General features: G+C 36.9%; 1 protein-coding gene across 1 annotated transcript in view; it reads right to left on the minus strand.

Annotated features, from left to right (window-relative positions):
- Positions 1-13,927, minus strand: part of ORC5 (origin recognition complex subunit 5) — a 74,695-nt gene that overhangs the window by 33,621 nt on the left and 27,147 nt on the right. Inside the window, exon 14 of the mRNA XM_035896876.1 lies at positions 7,610-7,720. Within this exon, the coding sequence (XP_035752769.1) occupies positions 7,610-7,720 (111 nt within the window). The remainder of the gene's footprint in view (positions 1-7,609; positions 7,721-13,927) is intronic.

Here is a 13,927-nt window from a genome sequence, read left to right on the forward strand (position 1 = left end):
TTTTTTTTTTTTTTGGTAAAAGTAAATGCTCCCCCCTGCAAGAAATTATAGCAGGACCATTGTGGGGATTACAACTCCCGTGGCCAGACTGGATTAAGCTGTGCAATTTTATGTACTTTCCTCTGAAGAAAGGAAGAGGAGGACAGTGAAATGCAAACAGTCATTTGCAGATTAAATCAATAGGGCAGAAGCAGAGGCTGATGACATTCTCTCTTGTAATTTAAGTCTAGAATGCAGGAATTTATAAAAATAAGGAAATACACAAGAGTATGTTTGTTTATATCCCAAAACCAAAATTTAAGAAAATCTACATACGCAATCAATTCCAAAAGACACTAACTTTTACAATCATCTCACTTCTGAATGTTCACTGCTTAATACTCAATAATTCAACTTTTTAACAACATAGAAAATAATTATGCAAATATATTGACATTTTTGCATACAATTATTCAAATGTCTACCTAATTTTGAGGTACTGCTGCTCAGTACTGCCTAATGGGTGTATAAAGCTAAGTAAGACACTCCCCAAATTCAGATGCATGATATACTGTTATTATGTCTCAACTCAGCTTGCAATATTATCTATGAGATTAAAAATCTCTCTTTTTTTTTTTAAACATTGAACAAGAAAAGAAGAAATCTCACCGCAATATAAAGTTCAATCATGAAGTTTTGAATACTAAGCTCTAAGAACAGGACAGAAATATATTCTACCAAAAAGTCATCCCAAGCTAATGTTTGCTACAAACTTCTCTATTTCAGGTAAAATTTTAGCACTGACTCTACCTGGTTATCCAGAAAAAAAGACAAGCACAGAACTTTCAAGTAAAGGGGAAGCAAAAGAAAGTAGTTTCAGAGAAACAAAAGCAGAATCAGCAGGAACTTCCGTTTTTCCAGTATTTTGCTTGTTTTCAAAAAGACTAATGACAAAAAAATAATCTACTTACAGATATATAACCAGTACAAGAGCATGTTCTCTATTTTTCACACACTAAAATAATTAATGGCTCCCCCTCATCTTCATTCTGCTTTATAATAAGGCCTCTTAGGGAATAGTGTAGCACCACACACATTTTTAACCAGACCTTTTTCTCTGGAAACTCACCTACCTGATCACTTTTGAACAGAGAGTTTTCTATTAGTGTTAAACACTCTAGGCAGGCCAAATGTAAAACGTTCCTATGAGCAGTCCCCACAACAGCAAGGGAAGCTGGAACACAATACAGGAACAGCTGATCTAGCAAAAATGAGTAATTCTTAGTCTGCCAAGAGTTGTCAAGTGTAGAATGGAAAACTTAGTATTTTCAAACATTAACACAATCTGAGCTTGTAGAAGTGATTAGAATGTTGCTACATCAAGGGGGTCTAGCATAACGCACTACCAGAGTTAGTACTACAACTGTGATGGGGGTATCTGGTATCCAGAAAGGCTATGCCAAAATAAAAGCAAATAAGTAGATAACAAAACCAGACATCTTTCCAATCTTGCAATCAGAATTTTACCACAGTTCGCAATCTACAAAAAAGGGCAGTTTAAATATCGAATTCTCATCTGAAAAAGCACGATCTAAAGTATGCTTCTAATACAACAGGGACAAAAAAATCTTGCAGGTAAATTGCCATATACTGTTCCAGTTTACATATATAATATTAGCCACTCCTTAATCTATCCATGTAAGGCAGACAAGAAAAGACAAAAAGAAAACAAACATCTCAGATTTTTACGCTCTAGGAAAGGGCACTTTTTTTTTTTTTTTCATTTAATGAAAGGAAATTACATTCCTCTGGCTCCCTCCAGCTGGAAGCATGCTATGTACATCGGTGGGTTTGTGCATTTCTAATAGACCCATATCGTACTGGCACTTAACACACTACTCTAAATCTCGTATCTGCAGACTTATTCTAACTTCAGATAAAAAGCTCTTGCTCTGTGGCCAACAATTTGCAATGCTCTTTATTGTTTTGCCAGATTGGAAAATTTTAAGTTTGTTAATCTTCATTCCAAATTTTTACACATTTATAACTACATTAGTTTTAGGAACTTTTGGTACTCTTAGGGAAATTCAGATGCTTTTCTTAGATCCAGTATCAAACAAGTAAGAAACGTCTAATAAATAAAACGTAGACTATGATGTGTAAGATACCTGATGTGCCACCATATAACCACAGAGATAAACAAGCCTTTGTGGACTGTTTCCAAATGACTACGATCAGAATTGAATTCTAACGATACAACTACCTGAAAATATTCACTGAATATAATGAGTAACAGTAAAACCAAACCCGATTTCCAGTGTAAGTAGAGACCAAACTTTTTTAAGATGACCTAACAGTCTAACACATCAGAGTGAAAATGCAAACAGAACTTTAGTTACTCATTAATTACCTACCTATTCAGTAATTTTCAGCCACCAGTATATCCTGAGAAGTTATCTCACCTTTCTGAATAGATGTCTTTCCAAACATTCAGGTATGTATTAAAAGAAATAAAATATGCAAAAGTATGCAAGACAAAGGGTTTAATTCCATTTTACCTAATATAGATAGCGTCATAGCTCAAAAAAACTACAAACAGATCTAGTCAATTGTCTATGAAAAGCATAATTCACAAGAAAGCAGAAGCAAGATAAAATGTCTAGAAAATTAAAAATGGTTAGGAGAACTGAATTGATTTGAAGAAGCAATTGAAAAATCATTTTAGTAGAGGAAAAAGTATTGGTTGATTTTGGCTTGTAAACTGTAACATAAACCATAACAACAAAAATATATACTTGCTTACTGGTTGCGATATGAAATGAACAGCCCTTGTCCCCTTCAATGTAAAGTGAGCTGATTTAATTGCAGTCGGTGCTGGTAATTCTTGTACAACGTTTTGTGCATAAATTCACTCGTGTCCTATACTAAGGCATATTTTTATAAAGAAAATGTTGTATTTCTGCCTAAATGTGGGAAACCTAAAATGAAATACTGCTCTTCTACAAACCAGAACTGAGCAGACTCTCAGAACCTTTGCGAAAATGCACTTGCAGTAGGCATTATAAGATTTCTTTGTATCCCTCCTTTCTGTCATAATTGCACTTGGACACAACGCACATTTCATATTCTGCACAGTGGATCCACGGGGACACACAAATTATACTCCTGGTAGTTCCCAAGCCTGAAAAAGCATCAACTGCTGCATCTAGGTAAGGGAATCCTATGACTTATCTACTGTTGTAGGATGCAGACTGCATACCCCATAGTTGCAATGTTTTTAGCATTGTGTGAAAGTACATTTGCGTTTTTCACCATTAAAAAGAATGTTTTATCTTTTAAAATACTTCAGCCACATGCTCGCCCTAGCTGTATATCCAACCAGAACATCAACTGTGTGAGTTCTGTCCCAGGCACAGAACGTAACTGCCCAGTGGTGGTGGCGGCAATATCATCTTCAATCTGTTAAATTAATCCACAGAAGCGCATCTGAAAAAAAACATTTAAAGATCTTGTCCTCTGAAATGGTTGCAGAAATCAACAGTGCTTTAACCTCTGTTATCTCTTGGTTTAAAAAAAAAAGCAAATAAATTCAAAGAAACAAATGCAGTGACATGTTACAGTAACACACAATGTGTTAAAAAACAGTATCACGGCAAATTAGAACTACTAAAAAACCAGTGAATATTCTGGAGGAAAAGGAGCACTGAATACTTCTCAAGCAAATATAGACCTATATTCACATATGTACTGATCTCAATATTCTAAAATAAAATCTAAAAATCTTACTTTAACTTCCTCTCAAACAATCCTCACATGTGGAAAAATATTTAAAAATAGCACAAAACCAAGAGAAATTTCAACTTTTAAGAGGGTAACTGAAAGAATCTTCATTTTTCAGAAGTAGAAATTTGCAGGTTTGTTTTTCTCCCCTGGTGCTACTGCCCTGTACTAGTTAGTGAGGAAAAATAAAATGAATGAGCACAATTCTTTCTCATGTAACCCAGTTACAGCAGGAAAAACTTGGTCTCATATCAGTTGCAAAGATCATGCTTCTGAAAGGAAGGCGTTATCTTTTTGTTTGAAAAAAGCATGAAACCATTTTAAGGATGAATTAACATTAAAAGGCAAAAGTTAGATTAAGATTCAAATTTTAAGTTGAAATTCTATTTAGTAAAAGTGAAACATTTTCAATAAACCCTAGCATTAAAGAGAAAATTGAAATTTTGCTGCTTCTTCGCACAAAAGTTTCATATTTGAGAAGCTAATAACCAGAATTTTCATGTGAATAGAAATTATGCACAGAAACAAGCAGCAATAAGAAATACCATGAAATCAGCAACATGGCAGATCCTAAGCAGCTGCTAGTCCTTCTTGAATCTTGACTGAGACTGTTGATCAACTTTAAAGCCAAGGCATGCTGTTTTCTGACAGTACATGGGGAGAATTAATAAGTATTTGGTTCATCTACAGCCTTTCAGTTTACAAATTAAAGAGCACATAAAATTAATGTTGAATCAGTTAAGAAGCCAAATATTTGATTTAAAATATTTTAAATTTCTCCAGAAATCAAGAATTATTTCCATGCTGTACACACAAACAAGAAAATAAAAGCTCACGGTATCTAACAGTAAAATGTATTGCTACTGCTAAGGATAACTCAACTCCTAAATATTTACTTTATTTGAAAAATGTATTCACAAGAATAGCTAATGGCAAAAATCAGCGGAATATAAATTGTTTTATGCTATTCAAGAAAAAAAACAATTAAATATTATGCCTAGATTAAACTACTTCCAAAATCTGTTTTATTTTATGTTACTTTACATTAGACATTTCAAGAATACTTAATCAAAATTTAATGGAAAAATTGTTTCCATAATTAAAAATATTTTTAAAAAATTGAAACATTTTATTTTTGTATAAACAGATTGAATTTCAACTTCTTTGCCCTAACCCAGTTAAGATTTAACACAATATTTTTATATCTTTATAGCTTAATCTGCATATATTCAGAAAAATCAAGAATTACAGCTATTCTTTGACAACACTGCCATCTAGTGTACACTCCATATTAGGATGAAGCATTTATTTCATTATTTCAATCTGCAATTCAGTCTAAGAGCAATTACACTCCATGTACAGACTCCGTCTTCAGTACTACTTAATTGTGCACTGGAATAATGACACTTTTTCGCTCATCTGGAATGCATGTTAAATAGGCAGACATATTAATTTTGAAAATATACTGTGAAACTCTTTGTTATATAATCCATTCACGTCTTAAGTATACCAAGATGTTTTTGATAGTCAAAAATAAGAGAATATACAGCTAGCATCCTACACACAAATTTGACTACGTAGTGCTCCCAGTCTTGTCATCGTTATTCCCTTTCACATCACTTGAACAAATTAAACTGAAATTTGCGCCTTGAGACCAGAAAAGTTCAGGCAAAGTGCTAAATTTCATAGTTGCAGTTGGACAGTCGATTGTTTTGCTTCTTGCCTGTTCTTTCATCGTATGCCTTAAAAATTGCACTCTTCCCATTTTAAAAATCAAATTTTGTTGAAAGATCACAGTGACAGTGTCTTCAAAAGCTTGAAGGAAGGAAGGCAGAGAGAAAGAAACAAAGGCTTAAAACAAGAAGCACCTATGTGGTGGATCATCAGTAGATTTAGAGCAAGGGAAACAGTCTGAACATTACTTGGATTGCATCTTATTTTCTTCTGAGTTTGTATAACAGTCTCATAAGACTCCAATTTCTTACTGAACTAAACCTAGATCAATCATTGTTGATAAACTAACGTCATAAACAAGACAACCGCCTTTTGCCTCAGCATTCAGAGTTTCAGCTTTAACACTTTGTGTCTTAATCAAAAAATGCACTACCTAGAGCAAAACACAAAACCAGCATCCTGTTATGATAGGGGTGTGACCAATACCTTGACTGATAGACTCGATAACAGACTTCACAGTACACTGAATTAAATAATCAACACAACATTCATAAAAAAGCAATTATGTCAGGCTACATCTGACACTAGCCAGAAAAAAAAAGTAGTGACTAGATATAGCTGGCCAAATTTATGCATTTTTATGAACACTAAGGTCCCTATGTTCTTTGTACTCCAAAGTTGCTATAAGTAGCTGCAAGGCTGCAGCCACCATCCAAAGTCTGGTCAGAAACTGCCTGCTACAACAACCTTTGATGTCCATTCATACGGCATTTGCCTATAGGAAACCTCGTGCAGCTTTGAAATACTCACAGCATTAGGGTTCCTTCTGAAAGCACAGTGAATTCCTGGGGTGCCGTGAGATGACAGAAGAAAGGCAAGAAATAAGGACAGGATGCATAAACACGTCTAAACATTTTTTCAGCCACTTCCTGAACACCTCTGAAATCTAATGCAGTCACCTCTCCATGTGTGTAGACTGTAAGCTGAAATCTCACTGAACTAATTACCAAAAAGTAAATGCTTATATTAACAGATTTTTGAGGTTGTCGTCTAATAATTTCTCGTGCCTCAGATCACATAATAACCTTTAACTAAAGGAGCTCGAGAGAAAACATTATGTGAAGGCGTAAGTTGCCTACTGCATCTGTAAAGCACCTGGGACCCCACCACTATTAACAAAGATATACACATACCACTGACTAAATAAAGTACTATAATTCTCTAGCTCATCTACTTCCTGATTTCACACTATGTATATTTATGGTTGGTTATTCTACAAAGTTGGGAGATTAATTTTGCCAAATTTTTGTTTGTGTGAACACAGAACAGAAATTACTAAAGCAGCAGCAAAATTGTTTAGGTATCTTGTGCACATGTTTCCAAGAACTTTACATGAACACAGACATCAGATTAAAATAATCCATGGTTAAATCTGAGACCTAACAAGGAAAGGTAGAAAATATTTCTGTAAGTTAAGCACAACTGTAAAGCAGGAAAGAAATCGAGATATTCTAAGGTGGACATGAAAGATCCAAGAATCAAGTTGACAACAGAAAACTATCTCTACTTATACAGAGTAGGTATTTACACTTGACAAACCTGGAGCTCTAGAGAAAACTCTAGATTTGCTTAATTCCACTCAACTCTATAGTTATGCTGCCACCTAGTGAAACGGGATAGTGCCTCTCCTCTGCAAGACTTAAAGTTGGTCCAAAAGAAAAACATTATCCCTAAGATACATGTATCACAGCAAACACCTTTCACCTGCAAATACCTTATTCTTCCCTCTGCTCATTCTGCAGCACTACATTTTTCTAACGTGTTACAAGGTGACTTCATTTTGGCCATAGGACAGTGAACATCTATACGCTTAACTTGAAATACAAACAGGCTAACAAACTTCAACGAGAAGCCAAGGAACAAATCCACACAGACCACAGTCTGGGACCAGGAAAAAGTTAGCTATTAGAAGCTTTCAGACCATTACACAGAAAAAGTCTTGAATTCACAGCTAGTAATACAGATAAATATCACTCTGAGCCTTCAACTTAAATTACCATTGTAGTTGTTTTCTCATTACATTTAATTAGAATCATGACTTACAAAAAACAATGCAAAACCTTTTCAAAAACTCCAGAGAGTAAAAAGGAAAGAAAGAAAGTAAATACACACTCACCTGGGAAAATATGTTTGCAGTTGGAGCAACTCTGTTGTCCACAATACTATATAATATTGCTAACAATCTGTCCAAGGGAAATGGCTTTGGCCCAAGGAGGTGATTGCTGGTCTGCAACAGAAATGACACTTTTCAATCCAATGATTTTTCCTGATCAACCACAAGATGTTATTCTCACATCTTTTTAGTCTCTGGGGAGACACTATAATTCACAGTAGTCTTTCATACAACCTACTTATATACTATGGAAAACACTGAATACATGCTTATTCATCAAGATATAGACACAGAACTCTGTTTAACATGGCAAAAGTTCAAACTGCGCAACAAATAAGAACATTTTTGAGCTATAACAGAGGATCTGATGCCAAATTTCCTGTCACTAGATTTATAGATTTACTTGTCCTATTAAATTATCTTGCCCAATCTAAGGATTAGAGAGGAAAGACTACATTTTATGGCATTCTCAAGGGGCACAGTCTTCTTCACAGTTTATCAACAGTAAGACAAGTTAGGCTTCTTAAAAGCACACAGAATTTCTAGCTAGTGAAAAAATTTAAAGGTTTAGATTTATTCTGTTGTCTACAGTCAGTCTATAATCCACGATCACCTACAAAGAACTGCACATAACAATAGTTTTTAAAAATCTATAAAACCATTGAACAACTTTTAAGTATATTTTTGTGTGTTTTGCTTACTGAAGACAAATATTTTACTAGCATTTGCATTTTAAAAAAGCATGAAAAGAGAGGATTCTGCTAAAGTATCAATGTATCCACTCTCTTTGAATCATTACATCCAAAGCCTTTTCTCTTTCACAGAGGTGCAAAGTCATAACAAAAGTTCCATCTTAAACGCCACACTAAACTACTCTAATAAACAACAGTATGGTCTAGAATGTCAGTAGAATAATTTGGCAATGGGCACCAATTGTAATACAGGAAATTATATCTAAACATAGGAAAAAAAAACCCTTTTTTTACACCTGAGTGCAGTTTAACACTACAACTTATTGCCCAAGGCAGGTTGTGGAGTCTCCATCCTTGGAGATCCTCAAAACCCAACTGGGCATGGTCCTGAGTAACCTGCACTAGATGACCCTGCTTGAGCAGGGGGGGTTAGACTACACCAGAGGTCCTTGCCCACCTCAACTCTTCCATGAATTTTACTTCCTAAAACTAACTGAAAAAAAAACACCACCCAAAACTATTTCTGCAGGAATAAAATGTATTAACTGCTCATTGTTTTCCAACAAAAATGCTGATTTTTTCATATTGTTGGCCGATTTTAACTTCTTAGTTTCCATTTCCTCTTTTGCTTCCTTTATACCACAATGAAAACGTTACCATTTTGATACCAAGACCAAAGAAAACATTTTGATCAGGAAATTAGAAATAAGAACACTTCAACTTACTCTTTCACAGAGGAAACGCCTTTACCACTATATTCCTACTTTCCTAAAATACACTCACTCATAGGATAATTCCAGCTGGAAGGGACCTTAGGAGGTATCTAGTCAAACACCTCCTGCTCAGAGCAGGGTTAGCCAGGAGGTCAGGCCAGGTTGCTCGGGACTTTACCAGTCCAGTCTTGGAAATCTCCAAGGACAGAGACTGCACCACCTCATTGGGAAAACAGTGTCACTGCCTGGCCATCCTTGTAAGGAAAAAGGTTTTCCTTATATGCAGTATATTCCTTATATCCAGTATATACACCTCATTTCAGCTTACACTCATTGTTTCTCACACTCTCAGCATCCACCACTGTATCATACAGTCTTGATGATCTCCTTGCAGGTAGAGGACAGGCTGCCTTTAGGCCTCCCTTTTTCAGCTTTAACAACTGCAGTTCCCTCAGCCTCTCCTTGCAGGACAAGTGCTCCAGCCTCTGACCATTTTGATACCTTTCTGCTGAACTTTTTCCAGTTTATTGATGTGTGTCTTGTATTGGAGATGAGCAAAACTGGACAGAGTATTCAAGACGCAGCCCAAAGAGTGCTGACAGTGAGGGCCCGGCGTGCATCTGTCTCCCATGAGTTTAGCTGGCTAAAATAAATTCAGCTGGCTGAGCCCAAGGTCAGCTCCTTTGCTGGTAAGAGCTGCTCTATAAGAGCTACCAGACAGCTACAGACAAACTGTCTTACCAGAACACAGCTTATTTATTCAACTTTGCATTTACAGAGTTACTCTGTTCCTTACCCTTCTTTGCACCACATATCACCTTCACACCTCAGCTGACACTGACTGACATTTTAGGCATTACAGGTTATTGTATGTAGTAACACTGAACTCAACTGAATTCACAGAAATAGGAGGTTCCTGATTTTAGAATGTTAAATCTTTTTAATAACCAGTCTTACAAAAAGGAAAAGTACAGTTCACAGGGCAGAACAGGGTAGTATTACAGCTCAGGCAGCATTGTTAGGACTACAGAGATATATTTATGACCCAGACTTTCAAAAGTTCTAACAAAGGAAATAGTTGTTTCCTTTTAAGTTTGTTTTTCATTCTCTCTATTTTGACACCCAGTTTCCTTTTCTGTAGTGTACACTGATTTATTCTTACTAGCAGAGCAGCCAAGATTAAAGAGGAATTTCAAAAGAAAGTTTGTTTCAAAATGCTTCTGGGAAAGAACACCTCTCAAATACACCACCAGCACCTCTGTGGTATTAATCATCAGTAAAACACAACCACTCATTTCTTCAGCAAAACAAAAAGGTATTTCCAATATCTGTTTTAGCTTTTCAAATCCAGGAGGTGTCCCCAAAGCTACCTCTTGGCTAACAAGGAAAGCAGTATGAAAAATAATGGGAGACGTAGTTAAAACTTCAGCACGGCACCCTCAGTCAGAATGCACATATGATGTAAATTCTATGGTGTAAAATGTACGGTGTAAAACTGTACAATCCCCTGCCCTTCTGCTTCTAAAACACAGCAGTTCTGTGAAGCATATGCCTTACTATCAACAGAAGAAGTCAATAAACATACAGTGGTTAAAATGTGTGCCCTCCAAGCAGCTAGCAAGCTCAATTAGCATGTAGTAATCCCTGAGGTTTAGTATACAGTTACTTCACAAGTTTCTTGCTCTTAATATTATCAGCTCTCTGCTTAGACAGAAAACTGTTCTGAATTTTCAAATTATTTGAGAGAAATGCTTTCTTCTGGAAAAGCCAGCAGAGTTAATTCTAATAGAGTGTAACTTCTAGAAGCAGCACTTCATTTTTATTTCTTTGACAGAAATAAAATCCAGGATAAATAGGAATGGTTTAGAAATTCCTCCAAACAGAACACAGTAGAGAATAAGATTTTTATAAATCTTCTGCAAGGAGCGAAGGGCAGAATACTACATAGTATAGTATTTATAAAAATCCAAGAGACCCCTCATCTCACTTAAAAACAGACACCTTCCACATTCAGAAAACCTCTTCAAAAGTTTTATAGCCATCAAATTAACTCTGTGTGACCTCTGCCATCTTCCCAACTTGGCAATACACTCGTCAAATAGTTCAAAAAAGACTTTTCCCCAGTTACCACCATCTGTACTTGTGCTTTTCATCTACGGTGTCAGAGTTTCATGTTCCAAAATTTCACAAACAAGAATGAGAACCAAAAGCGTTCTTTAAAGAGTAAAAGCTTCACCCAGTCTAAACTACCTGCACAAAAGGGGGAAAGTCCTTAACCTCAGTTGGCTGAATTTTCAACCTTTTTAGCATGTACTTTAAAGACAGAACTATACTTCTCACTTTTCTTTAGCAGAAAGCATTTCTGAACTTCCCTGATAGCTATACGAATGAAGCATCTTCAGTTGTAAGCTAGAAAATCTGATACAAAACAAATCCTAGACTGAAGCTGAAGCAGATATACCAGACAAACTCTTTTCCAGTAAAAAAACACACCAACACCTTTGATCTTCTGACAGACTGACATCTGAAAAAGCATATTCCTGCAAAAGTAGCTTCACCAGGAAGATCTCTCACTTGTCACTAAACTGGAAAAACATTGTTCCAGGGCAACCGTGCAAAGAAACCCAACAAATCCTGCTGTTATCAGCAATAAGGCAATTCATAGAATGATAAAAGTAAATTTGTTCCCCTCATTCACAAGATTTACTTTTTGTAATTAAAACCCCACAGCCCCTTAACTGAACAGAGTTAAGAATAAAGAAACAGATTTTTAGCCTGGGTGCACTTAAACTTAAGGAAGGCTTTATTTCATCTAATGTTAGCTTCCTACCAAGTAGGTATGTACAGCCAAACTAGTTTCATAAGTTCCCATTTGTCCTGGTTTTGGCTGGAATAGAGTTACTTTTCTTCCTAGCTGCTGGCATAGCGTTCTATTTTGGATTAGTATGAGAAGAATGTTGATAACACCCTGATGTTTTAGTTGTTGCTAAGCAGTGCTTATACTAGTCAAGGACTTTTCAGCTTCCTCATGCACAAGAAGCTTGGAGTGGGCACAGCCAGGACAGCTGACCCCAACTGGCCAAAGGGCTATTCCATACCATATGACGTCATGCTCAGTATATAAACTGGGGAAGTTGGCTGGGAAGCAGCGATTTCTGCTCAGGGGCAGGCTAGGCATCGGTCAGCAGGTGGTGAGCAATTGCATTGTGCATTACTTGTTTTGTATATTCTTTTATCATTATTATTATTTTATCTTCCTTTTCCGCACTATTAAACTGTCTTTATCTCAACCCACGGGTTTTACTTTTTTTTTCCAATTCTCTCCCCCATACCACTGGGGGCTGGGGAGGGTGAGTGAGCGGCTGTATGGTGCTCAGCTGCTGATGGGGTAAAACCACGACACCATTACAGCCAGTAGAAATCTAATCAATACAGTTTATGGTGCAATTCATCTGACTGAACACAGAGCCTACTTTAGTGCGAGACGAATCACACCCTACACTCCAATGACTGCATTGACTGGCGCTGCACTGCCTATAAAAAGACACTAGCTTAGATGTAGGCACCCACTTGGAGTTAGGTGAATCTGATCTGTAAATCAGTCTTTAGACAAGCTTCTCTGAGGGAACGTATATTGATATAAGCTGTCATAACAACTGAAGCAAATGAGCCTTTATTTATACACTACATATGTAATCCTTTATTCCTATATTTCAGTTTCCCTCACTATATACCAAAACATACAATTTAACATGTGGGTGATTGTATCTCTGTGCAAATATTTATAAAGGCTACAGTATAGTAAAAGGAACGTAGGTCTGGAAGATCTGCCATCCCATTTCCCACTATCACAGCTACCAGGCCTCAAAAACTTTCACAGCTACCAGGCCTCAAAAACTTTCAAAACCAGACTGTGCTCTGACCTATAAGCAGTTTCAGTTTCTGGCATCAATACTTATAGCAAAAGGGTCCTTACCTGTATACTATAAAGCGACACACATAAGCAGAGAACCAGTGCTCTGAAACTAGAAGCAAAGGTACTCCTGAAATGCCAAAAAGCTCCCTTCCTAATCGTTAATCCCTAAGACATGCTCCTGTTTCTTGCATGCAATCAGAGTTTAATGTAACACTGTGAACTCAAGAGCTATTTTCTGTTAACTATATTTGATTTAGCAGGATTATGAAGTTCTAATTCTCTTCAAAGTAACACTAATTTTTAATACAACAAAGAGGTGTAAGAATTAGATCATTTGCAGTCTTAGAAGTCTTTCCTGATTATGCAAGTTATTTGTTACAGCTGAACAACAAACCAAGCTTCTTCAACTGAATGCACGTAAGTCCATGGGACCTGGTGAGATGGATCCCAGAGCCCTGAGGGAATTGGCCGATGTAGTTGCCAAGCCACCCTCCATGATATTTGAAAAGTCATGGCAGTCAGGTGAAGTCCCTGGTGACTGGAAAAAGGGAAACATTGTGCCCATTTTCAAAAAGGGTAGAAAGGAGGACCCCAGGAACTACCGACCTGTCAGCCTCACCTCTGTGCCTGGGAAGATCATGGAACAGATCCTCCTAGAAGCTATGCTAAGGCACATGGAGGCCAGGGAGATAATTCGAGATAGCCAGCATGGCTTCACCAAGGGCAAGTCCTGCCTGACAAACCTGGTGACTTTCTATGATGGAGTGACAGCATCAGTGGACAAGGGACAACCAACAGACGTCATCTATCTGGACTTCTGCAAGGCCTTTGACACGGTCCCCCACAACATCCTTCTCTCTAAATTGGAAAGCTATGGATTTGATGGGTGGACTGTTCGGTGGATAAGGAACTGGCTGGATGGTCGTGTCCAGAGGGTAGTGGTCAACGGCACAATGTCCGGATGGAGACCGGTGACAAGTGGTGTCCCTCAGGGGTCCGT

Source organism: Egretta garzetta, unplaced genomic scaffold (assembly GCF_000687185.1).
Source record: "Egretta garzetta isolate BGI_Z169 unplaced genomic scaffold, ASM68718v1 scaffold156, whole genome shotgun sequence".
NCBI lineage: Eukaryota > Metazoa > Chordata > Aves > Pelecaniformes > Ardeidae > Egretta > Egretta garzetta.